This window comes from Hoplias malabaricus, chromosome Y (genome assembly GCF_029633855.1).
Source record: "Hoplias malabaricus isolate fHopMal1 chromosome Y, fHopMal1.hap1, whole genome shotgun sequence".
In the NCBI taxonomy this organism is placed as follows: Eukaryota; Metazoa; Chordata; class Actinopteri; order Characiformes; family Erythrinidae; genus Hoplias; species Hoplias malabaricus.
Window position 1 is genome coordinate 40570742 of NC_089820.1, and position 17804 is coordinate 40588545.

Sequence of the window (17804 nt, forward strand, 5' to 3'; positions counted from 1 at the left end):
TGAAGTGTCTGATGTAGCAGATACAGAATTTTAATAGTACATGCTAAATGTAAATATTTGTCCATTCCTGTTTGCTACAGTTTGTAAAGGATATTTACTATAGTTATCTACAGCTTGTTTGATCAAGCAACAGTAGGTATGAAAGAACACACGGTCTATCCCTAGTTGACACTAGTAAACCAATTTCCAAAAGACATCCATGTGGTTAACAGCTGAGCTGAACACATTTAGGACAGAGAGCAGGTTAGTCAAACAAGACCTAGGCCAGTTGTGAAAGTCAACTGGACTGTTTTGTTGGAGTAATGTATGTAGGCGTCACTGTGCTGTTAAAACTTCAGAAAGTACACACACACAAACAGAAGAACAATAGTGATGACTGAGGCCATGCTACAAGCTACTCACAAACATAAACAGAGTCAGAGAAGAACAAACAGGGCCAAAGCCAGAGCTATTTGCGTGTACACACCCACACACACACACACACACACACAGCCAACTCAAGCAGGGAGGTCCCTGTTTTACGATTCCCATTTACTGAAATGTCTTATGAGGCATAAACAATGGAGAATGGAAGCTATTTGCGAGCCACCCACTGTACTTTATGATTTCAGAAAGCGTGGAAATAAAAATCTAATATCCTGTGTCCCAGTCATCTCAATATATATAACTCAGCACTGTTATGCCTTAAGCAATATGCAACACAAAATGCAAGAATGTTCTTCATAAAAGAAGAATATCTGTAAATCAATTACAGACAATACTCACTTCACATAATTTTGTTTTGGTTACATGCCAATTGAGCAGTAGACATTCCTATTGGGATTATTTTCAGGATAAATTACACTATAACCCTTCTGACTGTATTTATACTGATCAAAGTATGATATATAAGATATTGCTATAATATTTGACACATATATTTGAACAACAGAAATGTTCAAAAAGCCAAGGCCTACAAAATTTTTTTAAAGTGCATTTAATTTGCATCATAGTTGTTATTATTTTTATTATTGTTGTAACTAGCTTATTCATAAATAATAAGCAATCAGCTGATCATTTGTATGAATTGTAGAATGAAGAAGGGAGAATTGTTAATGCGGGACATGTTTTCATCATTTTTCACACTTCTGTCTCTTTCTTCCTCAGTCAGAGCTTCCAGCTAATCATGCAGTCCTCCATCTGGGGAGCTGTGCAGAATTGCAGCATTTATCCTACACTAAACTGCCTTAGTGTGAGTGTGTGTGTGTGTGTGTGTGTGTGTGTGTGTGTGTGTGTGTGTGTAGACACTTAGTGTGTAGGTAGATCCAGTAATGACAATGACATAAAAATGTACAACATGACTTCCTGTCCTCCACCCAGCCTGTTCATTTACACAAATTTTGGAAGCTGAAAAAGTCATTTGAGAGAATATTCATATGTTCGATTTCCTTAAAGACCTCTTCACACAATATTAGCTAATATGAGACAAACATTCAAGGGGGAAAAATGTAATTTACAGAATTGTACACTCAGCCCAGATGTAGCCCATCAACCAAGAGATGTTTGGTGTCTTAAATTTTCTTAAAGGAGCAATCTGTAATATTGACACCAAGTGTTTAAAATCTGACCTATAATACAGTGGAGAGAGCTGTCTGCCTCCTCCCCCTCCTCCCCAACTGTCAATCTCAACCAGATTGCCAATTTGAGGAAAAATGAATGAACAAGCAAGAGACGAGTTTAAGAACTTTAGAATGTAATAGCTAAGAAGAATGGGCCATAATCAACATATTTACACAGAAAAGTGTTCATCATTTCTCTAAACATCTACCTATGCAAGGCCAAAAAATGAACGAGCAGCCAATTTCCCTGCATTAACAAGCCTTTACTGCCCAAACCCACCCTAAATATTTTCACAGGACAAGGCTGGTGTTACTTTTCAGTTTTCCTTTCCACCACAAACATTTCGTTCCACCTTACGTGTCCATTTGTTCTCTTGAATTCTCTGTTCCACCTTAAGTGCTGAAGCTGGCGCTATAGCTTCTAAAACATTTTGAAGCAACTGTTATTACACTTTATCTGTTTAAATCACACAAACCAATTGTATGTGATTTTATGTGTCACTAAACATTTACCTACTTAAGTGAAAGGCAAAAATGAAAAAAGCCGCCACTGTTTGCCCTGCATTTACAAGAATGTACCGTCTAAACCACATTAAAATTTTAGACAAGGATGTCTAGACAAGGATGGTGTTATTTTCCTTTCAGCCATAAATGTAGGAGGCAGATTCTTGCTTCTTATTCACAATCTTCATGTTCAAGCATTTAAATCAACCTTAAATGGGTCTGATTAAGAGTCTTATTTGCATTATTCTCCAATGTCTTATTCAATACATTTCCACCTTAAACAGCTATGCGAAGCTAGAGCTAGCGTTATAGGTTTTATAAACAAAACTCGTTTTGAAACATTTTTTATTTCCCATTTTTTCCATTTAAATTACACGACCAAGTGTACATCATGTCACTACAACATCTACCTACTAGAGAAACTCTTATATTTGCTGTGTACTACCAAGCTTGATTTCTCCATTCCACCTTAAATAGGTGATTATGCAAGGCTTTTTAAACACAATTCTTACACACATACCACTGAGGAATACACATGAATCTACCTCAATTTCTTTCAAACAAACAAACAATGGTATTTACACATTGCAATCATGTTGTTATTCACCTTTTTCTTATAAAACAGACAACACACAGTCCTGACACCTTTCAAATGTCGCTGTGCCTCACTTTCTTTATATAAAACACACAACCTATGGCATTTCCTACTTTTAATTTATACATAGGTGTCTGTACTTCTATATTTCTTTCAGAAATAATTTGCCTGTTCAAGAGAAAATTAGCCAGCTCTGGTTGTGTTTCTGCATCTAAACTGGCTCCGCTTTTAAAACACAAAGCCGATATATCCTCTCAGTTTACCCTGTGTCTGGTCATGGAGATGTTTAGAAGGTTAATTGGGCTTTTGTTCCAGTAAAATATAACTCTGATGACTTGGTCATTTCATGGCTGTTTATACACCAAGCAACATGATGGGTTTGGACTGTAAGGTGATTGGACAAAGGGCGAGATCACAAGCAGAACCTCAGAGGGCTGGATCACAGGAGCTCTGCTCCGGACTGGGCAATTTTCAAAGAGAATATACTGCTTCAGCAATGCTATGAGAGGCAGCAGTATTTTAGCTTTTATTGTTTCTTTAATCTACAATCACACACCCTGGACATTGTATGACTAAATACAGTAAATATATTACAGATTTCTCCTTTAAGCTTTATATTTCAGCTATGAGGCTAATGTAGCTAACAAGTAATAGAACCTGATATATATATATATATATATATATATATATATATATATATATATATATATATATATATATATAAACTTTAGAGACATTGCTTTGTGCTAATTGTTTCCATTACTGTTTAGCTATATTAGCCTTGTAGCACCAGTGGTAAAATAAAGGAGTCACCCTCTAACCCACTCACCTCTTAATTCTATCTAGCATACGTTTGATATTAGGCAAGCTGAACTTTAACCTCACATGTAGCTCTTCCAGAGTATTATATTTCATGCTTTTCTATGCAGATTATACATGCTGTGTGCACAGGTAGGTGTCTGTATCCATAATGGGTGCACCTTAAAGTAATCTATTAATAATAAATGCTGTCTACAATTGGTTGGACATTAAAGTATATGACATAAGGTGAAACTGTGTATATTTAAGATGTCTCATAACTTTAAAATATCTGTTCATAAATTATCACCTCCACTCCTGGTTATGCTCTATTTTTTCCAGGCCCTGCAGGGATAGTGGTAAGTATCTGCTTTGAGCACTGTCAGGGGTTCATGCTCACAGTGAATCACCATATGTTAAATATTTGAGCAGGTCCAACAGGTCAGGAGCCATCACCATGGTGAACCTGGAAGAATGAGTCTTTACTCTTCAGGCACCAAGACTCCACAGAGTCTGAGGGGCCGGCCAGTCGTTCAACGTTTAATGCGACGCCTGTGCACTCCTGGACATGAGAACTCCCCTTTAATTAAAGGCCTAAAGCCGGGTTTAACGAGGAGATGTCCTGGCGGGAACAGGATGACTCGGCTGTGAAGTGTCATTAGAGACATGACACACCTGCAAAACAAAGCACAGAGGATCAATCACATACACTCACATGCACCTAGACTACAGACAGGACATGACATTTCTATAATCAGTCATATGCAAACATCTGTACACCCTAGGTATTTTCTGTGAAAATAGGTCAAGAATAAACAGCTATACAAGAAGCTAACTAGACTTTATAAATGCAACAACATGACTATAGCATTTTCAGAATGTGTTTCTACATTTAACTACATTTCTATGTAGTTAAAAAGACCATGTGTTCATTGGTGTGGTGTGTTTAAAGGTGTATTAATGAACAATGTTATTTTACCATTGATAATACATTTGCTTCAGAAACAAATATAAAGACAACGTTAACAGTGTTATTTAAAAAAAAAACATTAAAAAAAAACACTTTTTATAAAATTCTGAAAATGTTTCCTCACAATATGATAGCTCTACAGCCTATTTGCATGTTTGAAACCAGTCTGATGTGTTTAGGAAGTCCCAGTGAAGTGTCTGTAAATGGCATACTATATTTCTCTCTCATTGCTCATGGCACATAACCAGCATCTGGGGTTTTTAGACAATGGAGAAAACCCCAAATGCTGAAAACCATGAACAGAGATATTCCTGCTCCATAAGAGGGTAATAATAACTTATTTTTTGCTGTTTCAGATTACTTAAGGGACAAATTTGGGAGAGCTCTCATCACATGAAAGTAAAACCAGAAAGTACAGTCATAGCCGAAAATGTTGGCACCCCTGAAATTTAAATAGCATCAAGCTGTAGATCTGTGTGAACCTTGCAGAACAATGTGCAGATATGTACCTCAGATTCCCGGCCAATGGAAATCTTTTGGAGGCAGCGAGGAAACTTCCTCACTATCTTAAATATAGCATCAAGTTTTGGTTAGGAAACCAATAAAGTTTTACAAATTTCTCAAACTCGTAAACTCTTATACTATTATTTAACTCTTATGTTATGATATTCATTTGTTTGTGTTGTAGTATGACTCTCTGTTTAAGGTATGACATCCTCCTTTTAGGGTAATGAAAGTGTCCACTCTGGGTATCACAGGATCAAACTCATGATTCTCCAATTGACCAACTTCCTTCAATTTGCTTTGGTATTAATAGTGTTATTAATTTTCTAATCTTAGACAGTTAAAAAATGCATATACTCTGCTACTATCAGTGAAACGTAATCAGAAAGGTTCATGGTATATGGAATGACAGTAAAGGTTTCAGCCTCAGTTTGCACATCTGATACCAGTCACTCTAAGCTCAAGGACACACAATAACTCCCTTGATCCTTAGAGCTGAAAGGGTGAACCACTTTGTAGTCCAGCCCTGCAAATGGACACTCAGTACGCTCATATATACGCACTGCTGAAGGCCAGGGAGTTGATTTCCTCGTCTCTGTGCAGAGCTCTAACTCACCGTCCTCTTTCATGCTCCCTGTGAACTGCACTTCAAACAGCCATGAGCCTGTGTGGATACTTTGAAGTGTTGAAGAAGGGCACTCCTCTGCCCAGCCCACATAGCTAACGAAGCTAACACGTGAAAGCAGAGAGACCACAGGGGACAGGAGTAGAGCTCAGTTCACCCCGCGACTCAGAACCGCTCTCCTGTGAAGATGTTCCAACATAAAGACTGTACAGTCTGTGGCTTTAAAGTGGCTCTTAAACACACTAAATTAGAATAATCCTTAAATTATAGCAACAGTTTGGCCAAAAGTCAAATATAATGTTTGATTTTTAAGTCAACCAATATTGTCATTTTGCTAAAATATGTTTGGATCTACAATGCTAATAGCAAGTAAGTACCAGAAGATTTAACACTGTTTTTAATTTCTTTTATATGTTATGTGTGTAGTACCAAAATTTGTCAAGTAGGCTGTGCACAGTAACAAATTGTATTGAGTGATCAGATTTGAATTGTACACTAAGCAATTGCTTAACTTTTATGTGTCAACTGAAAATGTATAACACACCTAAATAAGCGATCTACTTGGGCAAACGAACATTAGCTAGTTATAAGAAGCAGCTATTTTAAACTAAACCCCAAATGTAACAAACACAGCTGCTGGATTAAAATTGAGGTAAATTCTATTCCAGTTATCCCTTTACTATTCCATTGAGTATCACAATGTATTCTGTTAAAAATACTGTTTCACAGGTTTGTGAGCGAAAGGGACTGGGGACTACTGCAGTACACTTTGAGGCTTGAATCTAAGCTAAGAGTGGTGTAATAAAAATATAACAGCACAGGATCCTAAGTGTGCAATAATCAGTACAAAATGTTCACTGTGTAGCAAAATCTATACAGTAAGAATGGAAACTGGTATAACAAGATATTATTTCCTGGTTCCGATTAGTAGATTTTGATAGTTCTTTTTGTCATCTTTAAAGGCTAAAATCACCCAAGAAAAAGCCAGAGCTAAAAAACTGCCATTTACTATAGATCGTACATTAAGCACACAAACATGGCATTGAAATCTAAAGAATTTAAATGACACTTCAGCTCAGGCTCTTTTGCCCACATTTGTTTAGGCAATATGGCCCAAAAAAATAAGCCTGCATATTTTATATTCTTTTAATTAGTATTTATTTACATGATGATTTAAAAAAATAATTTAATAAAATTGCTAATCTCATTGACATTGAAATCACTAAGATAACTTGGTTTTAATTATATATGTTTCTGTCATCTAGAGTTAGCAACCTTTTTTCATAAAACTGTAACTTTGAAAACACTTTTATATGGGACAGGTGCAAGACAGGGCCCACAGTTGGAAGTTTGTATACAGTTCGATTCAATTTACTGAACCGATTCTTCCTTACTGTCCGTTTCAATGAATCATCTTTTTCAACAATTCATTGATTCACTTCTCATTTTCCAACCCTTTCATAAAATCTTATAATAAAATTTTGTTTTTAATGTGATTTACTTTTTTTTTCAATATTATATCGTAAATAAATCTAGGTCAACGAATGATGGCCTGTAACAATATTCTCACAATAATTAATGCTAAATATTTTAGTATGCTTTGAATACTAACAAGATTATCATACGTCAGTTGACATTATTATTGACATTATTAGATACATACTTTATTCAACAGCCATCCAACTACTCAATCCCAGAACCCCATAGTTGGTATTTATTATTTTAAAACTTTCTCTTTACAAGAACAAGGAAAATATGATAACGTTTAATAAGTTAAAAAGGCCACAATATATTCCCTGGTCATTTTGGAGCATAAAGCATCTGGCAAAAAAATTGGCAAGATTTTGAAATATGACACTTTCTTACAGTGATAATATTTAGATTAAAGTGTGAATACCTATTTAATAATAATAGAAAATAATTTAAAAGCACACTGTGCATTGCTGTTGTTTGCAGTATTATAGAAGACAGTGCATTCCAGCTCAGTCGGTTCTAATGATTCACTGATTCAGAGCAGAGTGACTCCTCTTAGGCTGTAAGTATGAGGGGAGGGGCACTAGGACCGCGCGGATGTTCGGGGCTCTTTACCTCCTCCTCATCCCCAGGAGCTGATTCTCCTCATTCACACCGAGAGAGCAGAACTCCTCAGATTCAGCTCAGAGAATTGCAGGACAACCCCAGCTAAAACTACCGGGAAACAGCGGTAAACATGGTGAGAAGTGAGCGGCAGAGGCGCGAAGTGAAGGTGGAGGACGTGTCGGTGCGCGCGGACTCTCCGGTTAACGGCTGCCTGTTCAATGACGTCTTCGGCTCAGGAGACTCTCCCATGGAGGACATAGACACTTTCCTCAAAAACGTCCAGGTACTTCTGGAGGCGGCTAGCTACATCGAGAGCGCCGAGAGGAAGGATGGAAGTAAGTGAGACACCTCTTCTTGGTCCCGCTGCTGAGTTTATTCACTTCCATTTCACACCGGGTCCCATTCACTCCAGCAGCTTCATTGTCAACAGACTCAGACAACAAAGGAGCTGAGACTTCACCCCGAGATAAACACCCGCTTGTAACTGAGGGTACATAGTGTTTCATTGGGTTTTAATGCTTAGATTACCCCGAGGTATCTTTGTGAAGGTGTAACTTTGTGCATGGGAGGGCTTTTTGGAGCAGAATTAGTCCTCTCAGCACTTCTTCCTCCAGTGGGATGCAGCTGGGTTTAAGCCTGAGCAGCTTGTCCTCCCTCTCCCCCTCCCTCTCTCTCTCCCCCACTCTCTCCCCCACCTCTCCTCCCTCTGTCCCAGTTAAAAACTGCCCCAGCACAAAGATCCAGACTTCTTTAAAACTAAAAATAATGATAGTGCATGGACACAACTTATTAAAGTGTGGAAACAAAAGAGATGAGCATGACCTGTAGGGCATGAGACTGGGTAGTTAATTTCTAGTAAGAAAGTCATAACCACGACGAGGCAGGGGAACAAGATAGTCAAGTTCTGTTCATGACTTACTAAGACTGGGGAATGAGATCGGCCTAAGCGATGATAATCAAGTCATGAGAATGGAGTGAGATCATTTGGGAGATAGGTGTAACTAGTTGTTTGTTAACTCAACTCCATGCCTTACTAAATCATAGCTAGAACGGAAGTAATCCTGTGTTCTGGTACTTTCTAAGGAGATGTATGCAAGGGGTTGTGTAGACGATATTTTCCAGGTCTGTTGCCTTTTTGTGCGCACCCAATCTTATTGCAGTCCCCTTATCAGTAGGCTTTTTGGACCAGGCGGGTGTTCAATAACTGTTAAGAAGTTTAAGGTTATGAATTGTTTAACTGGATCAGCTCCACATCAAGGCCAGTGAATACAGTGACTGTATTAAGGCAAGTTGGGGCGTCAAAAAGTAGTTTATTAATGTTAATAATAGGCTACATTGCTCATTTCTGAGGGTTAATGTTTGCAATGAGGCCAGAAACGACTAATATCGTTTGTTAGACGTTAGACAGGGGATGCTGGCTTGCGTTCTTGTCTTTATTAAGCTAATTCAATGACTCCAAGAGAGGCTGCGGTGCAGGTGGTGCTTTTACAAATGTTAAATAAAGTCGTTTGAGAAGTATTAAAGTGAGTGATTTCGCTGCTGAAAGTGTTTTAATGCAAGTAACTTTGGCTGAATTAGGCTTTTCAGCGTTATAAACACTAATCGAAGTGTATGATCCAGATTCTGTAACTTTCCCATGTTTGTTTCCTGCTGACGGTGGCGGGGGGGTGGGGGGGAGAGCTCTCACATGGTTTCCACATGGACACCGCTCTCGATTCTGATTGGTCCAATCTGTCGGCGTTGGCACGGCTGGCCGTGCTGTACTCCAATTAATCACGAGCTTGTCCGTGACGTCACTTGTTGCTGGGCCTGGCTTCACAGTGGCCGTTGAAACCTCAAAGAGTGAGGGCTTATGGGAGTTGAAGTAATTTTTGTTCAAAGATCATCTTAAGCCCCGCGGCTTTTCGTCATTTAAAGTGCGATTGCGTATCTACTGTGTCATGTAAAATTAAAATTTAAAGTATTGTAATAAGCACCCAGTAAAGAACTAACAAATAGATGCAGATATTTTGAGGTTTTTGATTTAATGAACAGTAGCTCATTTGTAACGTAAAACTGATCATTTGTTAGTGATTTTAACATTGTGCATTGAGTCACTGTGCAATAACATTTAGTCTTTGTGTATCAGAATATGCAGATGTGTGTTATCATATTTGTGTGAAAAAGAACCTGCACTGTCACGGGATCTGTCTAGTTAATTAAAAAAAAACTACATCTCCCACATGTCATTGCGTGCGTGGTTTTTCGTGCATGCGCACTGCACTACTCGGTGCTCGGCACTCAGCTGGGTAAACAAACTGGGGGAGGAGAGAGCAGAGAGAGACTTTTCGGCCGCTTTTCGGGGCGTTTTTCTACACTTTCTATTCATTTTATACACTTTTTAGTCGCTCGTTTTCGTAGCTATTTTACTACTTTACTATTCAGGCGTGGGCGGGTTTATTTTTTAACCTGACCGCTCTGCTGTTAAACCGGTTTAAGGAGGAGGAAAAATAAAACAGAATAGTACAGTGTTCCAGAGCGACACTCGCTTCGTCAGAACCAGCAAATATTTAAATATAGGTCGTTTATACGTTGTGTATCACTTTAAACGTACTGCGTAGAAGCAATATCTGCAAAACCCATTTCGGCTATTTAATCTGCTCTTTAAAACCAGTTATGACCGCGGTGCTAAATATCCAGAGGTTACTGGACGCTGCCGAATATATAGAGAGGAGGGAAAGAGGTAGAAATAGCCAGTTTTAAATCTGTTTTATTTGTCCGAGTTGTGATGTAATGACTTGTCCTCTTTGTATTGAACGTGTTTGTGAAATTATTGTCACCCTTCATGCATTATATGTTTATTATGTTTGTTATGTTCAGTATACTTCGTTTTCATATCCATTCTATTGAGCCCCGTTCTTGTTGTGTTTGTGCTTGGCGCAGAGTGTGAGCACGGATATGCCTCGACGTTTCCGTCTATTCAGAGCTCGTCCTACCAGAGACAAAGGAAATTCCGAAATAAAAAGTACAGCAACAGTCACAACAGGTAAGCAAAGCTATTTCTACGACATTTACTAAATTATGTACGCTATGACGGGTGCTGTCCATCGATTAAGACATTATTAACCTGCACTTATCCTTTTATAGCAGAGGGCACAAAACCGTGCTGCGTTATCAGCCTGTCTGCCATAAGAAAGCTTTCACATTTATTGTTTGGACGTGTTGTGGTCATATTTGAAGAAAAACATGCTTGCAGGTGTAAATGTTGGTCTCTTTGACTGTTTTGAGGGGGAGGGGAGTACAGCTCTCATCAGCTGATTGTCAAACGGCTCTGCTGCAGCATGGCGATTAGGGACCGTCTCAAAATTCACAATCTCTTTTCATAGAGTCAAGGGCATATATCTTAGTATTTTGTCCATTTCTTTGCTGCTAATTATTTTACATCTCACAAAAATATAATTGATATGTAATTATACATTTTACGTTCCTTATTCTATGGTACAAATTTGTTGATTATAATCACAAGTCTGTCGTTTTGAGGAAAGGGTACATTTGACCACCTTCCCTAAAGGCGTTTTATTTACAGCCTGCCTAGTATTCAGGCTGCCAAGGTGAATAGACAAAATTAATATTACTGTCTTTGTTATGAAAATAATAAATTAATTTAGTATATTGTACTATCCATATCTACTAGAGTTTACTGATGATGTGACAATTAATGTATATATGCTTATTTGTCATGCCTTTTCCAGCAGGCAGTTGTGCATTTTTATAGCTTTTATTTTACCACAATCTGTAAGGGCATTTTATTTACAGCAGTAATTGTTTTCTTGTTGTCTTGCTGCTGAGACAAATTGACTGCATATTATTGCCTTAATATTAAAGGTTAATATTTACATATCTCACATCAGCATTGATTATTGATGATATTATTACACCGGAAGCCAAGGTATGAATCTCTGTACACTTGTCCTACCACTACATACACCATGTTTAGAGAGTCTTTGTATCCAAATCATATATATATAAATTGCAAAAACAGAGCTACATTACTGCAGCTGTTTTGCTTGCGATTGCAGCATTGGGTTGTTTTATGTGTGCATGCATGTCTGTGTGGAGGCAGGGCTTCCTTGCTTTGGTTTGTTCTGCATTTGTCTGTCAGACATCTTGATGACTGATTGTAGGCTGAGCACAGAGACGTTCAGAGAGAGAGGGTGAGACAGAGAAAGAATGCATGGCTGCAGTATGATATCTGATCTGCTGGCATACCTGTCTGAGTGTGCTCCAGAGGAGGCTTTAGCTGAAGCTTCCATTCAACGCTACTCACCACAATAGGTCTATAGCCCTCCTAGGTAAACAGCATGATTATAATGATGATACCATTTATTACCCTCTCTCTGCAACGCATGGCCATTCAGGGCTGTCATCGCAAACTGCGTGTGGCATTTTAATCTTCTGTTCTTTTTGATTCTGTCTTTTGCAGACATGCATTCAAACCTCCCTGCTTGCAATCTGTCTATGCATGTTTATCCTCGAATATGTTTAACACCCACCCATACAAACACCTTAGGGTGCTTAATTTTTTAATAGAAGCTAAATGAATAATTAATCGATCAGTATTTCATATCCAGAGTTACTCCTGGATTCTGTACAACCTCACGTAAATTCCCTCGACATCGCACTTCCTGTCACATGATGTTTGGAGCTGGAAAAATAAAACTACCTTCTTTTCTCTGTTTATTTCCACTCCTTTCATCCCTTTTTCTCAACCAGACTTGCAGAAGCACCCAGGTCATTAGTCAAGCTGAATTAGAGGTAGTCAGTAATGGTGGTACAAGATTGGTAATGCAGTTAAATGACACCATATCTCAAAGGTCATAAACATAAACAAGCTACCTGAACTGGTTTATAATAGCTGGAGAAACTGCATAGCAACAAGCAGCGCATTGAATGCTGTCTTTTCCTCATGTTATTACTTTTATTTTTACTACTTTTAAATGTGGAACTTCTGGTTTTGTCTGGTCTGATCATTTTGCAAGATTATAAGAAAAATCACAATCAAGTACTTTCCCTCCCTTCAACTCTTATTTGCTTCAAGAAGTGCAGAAGTACACAGGCTATTGGGTAATCCACCTTTGAGGTTAGCCATGCAACGATACATTGTTTTTATTGCATTAAACATTTCTGTTAAGACACGTTGCTGATAATTTGCATTAAGATATACATTTCTCAGTATTGCATGTACATCCTCAATAATTTTAGAACAGTGAGCAACTTCACATATAACACAGTCTGTAAATAACAACAACCACAAGTGTACAGTAACCTAGTAAAGCTCATAAAAACAAGCACCTGATTTGGGTGCATTTTTTTTCTTTTCCCTTGCTGTTGCTTCTTATCTAGTTTATTTTTGGCCAAATACATTATTGTATCTTAGTCCTTTTTAAATGTGGTGTTCCATTCCAGTATGTTCTCAAATTTAAAGAAAAATTATACACTAATTATCCACTAATTATAATATGTCATGAAAATATCTAAAATATTATCAGAATGAAGGATGATCAGGGAAAAAAAAATCTTATTGTGATTTTTCTGAAAACGACTCAGCTTTAAAATATCTATTGCTTGGTCAAGGAGACCATCATATCTGATTTATGGCGGAACGCTGGGCTTGTTGTGCCTGCTAGTTTGTCATGTTTGTGATGTCACGTCACAAGCTGCTTCAGATTGGCTCCACTTACATAGTCAGGTTACAAGCTAAGTTTTACTGAGTTAAATATCTACTGCAAAAAATGTGCAGGTTTATAATTAAAATGACAGGTTTTACCATTTGAAATGTGACTTTTTTCAGCCCTTAATGTGACGTTCTGTTTTGTGCCATATCGCCCAACACTAAGCAGCAGGATAGCAAAAAACATGAACTGGCCAATATTGCAAAGTGTCCACATGACCCTGTGGAGCAAGTGGCCCCTGCTGGGCCAACGTTTGGTCCAGTAGTTGAGCCAAAGCTGCCGTCCAGCCATTTGGAGCAGCAGCCTGGAGAAAGCCTGCTGCCCTTCAGCCTGTCGCCACACAAAGAGTCTGATTCACTTTACATTATTAACAACACACTGGTTCTCGAGAGATGGGAGGGAGATCCTATAGTGTTGTTGCTGTGGACCGAGGGAAACTCTCTCATGTGCACATATATATAGGGTACAGACTCCTCCTTTGTTTTCCTTCTCTTTTTTGCGTGCTCTCCCTCGTGTCTCCGCAGATCTCCCTGTCATTTTATTCTGCTTGTTGCAGACAAAGCATCTCGATTGTGCAGCCCTTGCGAAAGAGGCTGCAGAAAGCATGCTAATAACCAATGGTGGAATGGAGCTGGCGGGGTGGGTCTTATAGAGATGAATTAATAAATCCATGCCTTCCTTCAACTGCACTGAACGGTCATTGTGTAAATATAGAATCAACCTTTGTGTAATCCAGTGGTTACCAAACCTGCCTGCTGCATTTCTGTGTTTTTTGCTTAAACACACCAGTAAGAAGTCCTTTCTGAGTTAAAGTGGATATGCTGGATTAAGGAAAATACTGAAATATACAAAGCAAACCAAAGCAAACTAGTATCTACTGATCCTAGATCAGACTTTATGTATTGTAGGTAATTATGACCACATCTTTTCATAACTGAGGTGTCATCTCTACTTAATTACACTGATATGTGCTGCACATTTTATAAGTGGTGGACATGAGCTGGAACCTTTAGAAACACTGTTCTGGAAACTGGCACTGGATGGACTTCTGTCTTAGATTTAGAAAATGTAATATTACTTTGGTTGGGATCCTGCATGTATTTGTTTGTTATTCTGTTTTAAATTCAGTACGAAACAAAGTTTTTATTATATCCACTTTTGTTCAGCCAATGAGAAGTCTACAGCTGGGCCCCTTGGTCTCCATGGTAATGACTACTAGCTGGGTGTGTGTTTTACAAGAAAGCAACAGAAATCTCCCAGTGTTCAAAAATCAAAAAGTAGCAATTCAGTTTTGCTATCATTTCTGTGTATAATTTCTATTGCACCATCTAAAATGTTCTGCACTCCACAGATAAAGTACAATTCTGATGTAAATGGGTGAATTATTAGTGTTTATTCAATGTGTTTATGTCTGTAGTGAACATGTCCAGGCATCAAACACATACATTCATTTACATCACTCAGGAAAAAAAGTAGGCAATTGTAGTACTTCACATTCAGCCGAAGTTTGTTAATGTTATTTTCTATATTTGAGCATCTATGAAAAAATCTGTTCTGCTATTGAAATTTCCTTATTATTATTGCAGGAATTGCTCTAGAATAAAGCATTAGAGAAAATAATATGTTTTCATTTAAAATATGTCTGAACAAACATTTTATTCATGAAGAAAAATGATTTTTCAGTCAAATCTTGCCATTTATACCCTGACAATTAGAGGTTTTAAAGTAACAATATCACACCAAAAACATTATGATACATTAAATATATTCTGTATGCTAGTATTAATAAATACAATGCAAAATGTCAAATTAAAGTCATAATTTGACACACAGTGTGCTACAAAACTAAGTTAAACTAATGTTGCTTTCTTTGATTTAAAACATGCCATCTGGGCTCTTTAAGAGTTGATATTATCCAGAATTTGACTGTAAAATATTAAGTGGTAATTTATTAAAAATAAAGACTAAATATTGTCATAAAATCCAGTATTAGTTAGAAGTTAGAGGACTAAATTTGATTTAAATTGTTAGGAGATCACATACTCAAATGCCAACGTCAAAATTAATGGATATGTGTAATGTAAGGCTGACAGGATGCAAAACACCAAATTAAAGAAAAGTTTATTTTTGGCCTGATAATAACTGTACACCTTTTAAAGACATTTCCCAGGCTTAAGCTATATTTCAAATCTTAGAGAGATTGAAGCTAGGCTGAATATCAAACGGTTCATATTCTTATGGCATACATTCCTGAATGGTGCACTAAATATTGGATAGGGAGTTATGTAGCTATGAATACAAATGGCTTATTAGCATTAGAGTGCACTGTTTGAGTGTAGAAGCTGGTATTTTATGATCTACATGGTGCACTACTTTGGGAGTAGGGAGACATTTGAGATCAAATTGATTTAAGATTCATTAGTAGTTATTTCCTTGATTATTTTTTAAAGTGGCATGTTTTACTTTTTTTCAGGTCAACACACAATGAGTTGGAGAAGAATCGGTGAGTACAAACTTTGTTATTAAAGCGTAGTGTTAAAAAAACAGCTCAGTCAAGTATGCTGTTGGCTAGCAGTGACCATAAAATCTCCATACCCCAATTAGCATGATGTCATTTGCATAATGCTCACTGGCAGCTATACACTTTCATTCTGTAGTATTTTTCACTGAGCTTTTTCTTTAAAAGCAAAACTTTACAAGCGCAGAAGCTATGTCCCTTCTTAATTCAGACTCGTCCATACCTCACAACAGAGACATAACACATACTTTGCCAGGATTTCCCATTTAAGCCATGCTGTATCAAGCCTTTTCCATCTTTAGTGGCTCCTTTCTCAGCAACAGGCTGCTGAAAATGAAACTAAGTGACCCACTTCTGCTAATCTAAATGCCCTTCTGCTTCCCTCAGCACCTCGAGCTCTGCCTTATGCAACACCGCCAAGGTTTCCCATTACTGCCAGGAGAGCACTTGTGTCTGAAATGTGACACTATGGGCCGTCCTACCTTGAGTAATTTAGCTTGAATTAAATTTTGTTTACATTGATTACATATTATTGCACATATAAAAGTACTTATAGATTTGAAATTTGTTTAACCTCAAAAAACAGTTTTGGCCAGATTTTGAAAGAAGAATATAACTTCACTTAGCTAAAATGGTAATAGATGGTTTCTTAAGGTCGTAATTTTATCTGTACTTAATGACAATTTCTTGTGGTATAGGAAAACACCTTTTTATTTGGGTTAAGTTTTAGATATTCACTTTTTATTTGTTTTATTTTTCTCCTCTGAAGTTTGCATGTAACTTTTGTGTCGTTTGTTAGAATTGTGGGAAACACTGCCATTCTACCCTTCCACCTCAGTTAGGAAAGGTAGACTATACTAATACGATTCCTTGGGCACTTGATTCCCTGCTTCATATGTTTTATTTAAATGGAAATGTTGGATGAGCAGTTGTCCAGAAATTTTGGCCATACAGTTTGTGTGTGCTTCAGAACAATGCCAATTTCCCGAAGTCTAAACAGCATGTTGTGTTCCTCTAGGAGGGAATGTAATGCATGGAGTCCTTTTGAACAGACAAGTGTGTTAGGGTTGCATTTAGTCCGGAACGTCTTATCTGATTTGGGTTAGACCACCGGGTGGGTGGGGGTCCCTTTGGCACGCACTCATGCACACACACACGCACACACATGCACATGTACTACAAAAGCACAACTACTCTATACTTCACTTCAAGGCACATACTATACCAGCCTTTGTAGGCCATACGGAAGCAGTCTAGTGTGTTTTTGCTGTCTAAAGTCCATGAATAATCTGAGTGCTGATCTTGCACTTCTGAACATTTTAAGTGCACTCATTAGAATAAGAAAGTCAAAATAACTGATCCAAGATCAGTACCTTCAGTTATGTAACACACACACACACAATCCTGGGACCTCTTGAGAATCTGCAGTTATCTCAGGAGCTCAGGAAAGGTGTTGTGGTTGTAATGATTCAGAAATCTGGTTATAGGATTGATGTTTTTAAATGTGAAATATTTTTAGGTTAATTGCCACCTTTGCATTTTCATATAGACTATCTAAAATAGTGTAAGACATATGAGATCACATACTTACACTTATGTTTATTGAACATGGTCTGTGTGTGTAGTGTCGAACATGTCTCATTTTACTGAAGTCAAGGTTGCAAAATTGTGTACAGTTTGATTCGCCAACAAATAGAATGTATTGTCCACGTAATGTTAGATTATTTACCTAAAGAATCAAAAGTACTATTAGACTATTGCATAGTTTATCACACTTGCATCTTTCAGTATATATATTGTGCAACAGATATCTGACCAAGCTTATACGTGTCATAGAGCCAAGAATAATAAAATAGTAAACAGAGCCTTCTGTCTGTGTGGATTGTCTTTCTTTTTACTTCC

The 17804-nt window shown here is 37.6% G+C and overlaps 1 protein-coding gene across 2 annotated transcripts in view; it reads left to right on the plus strand.

The window, feature by feature from the left end:
• Positions 1-7675: 7675 nt before the first annotated feature.
• The window catches only part of LOC136679242 (max-interacting protein 1-like), a 35291-nt gene continuing 25162 nt past the window's right edge, over positions 7676-17804 (plus strand). The window contains exons 1-3 of one of the 2 annotated variants that reach the window (XM_066657666.1): positions 7676-8008; positions 10596-10698; positions 15858-15887. In XM_066657666.1, the coding sequence (XP_066513763.1) occupies positions 7804-8008; positions 10596-10698; positions 15858-15887 (338 nt within the window). In that variant the 5' untranslated portion in view covers positions 7676-7803. Of the gene's footprint in view, positions 8009-9972; positions 10396-10595; positions 10699-15857; positions 15888-17804 lie in introns of those variants that run through there. The other variant, XM_066657667.1, reaches the window with a different exon arrangement.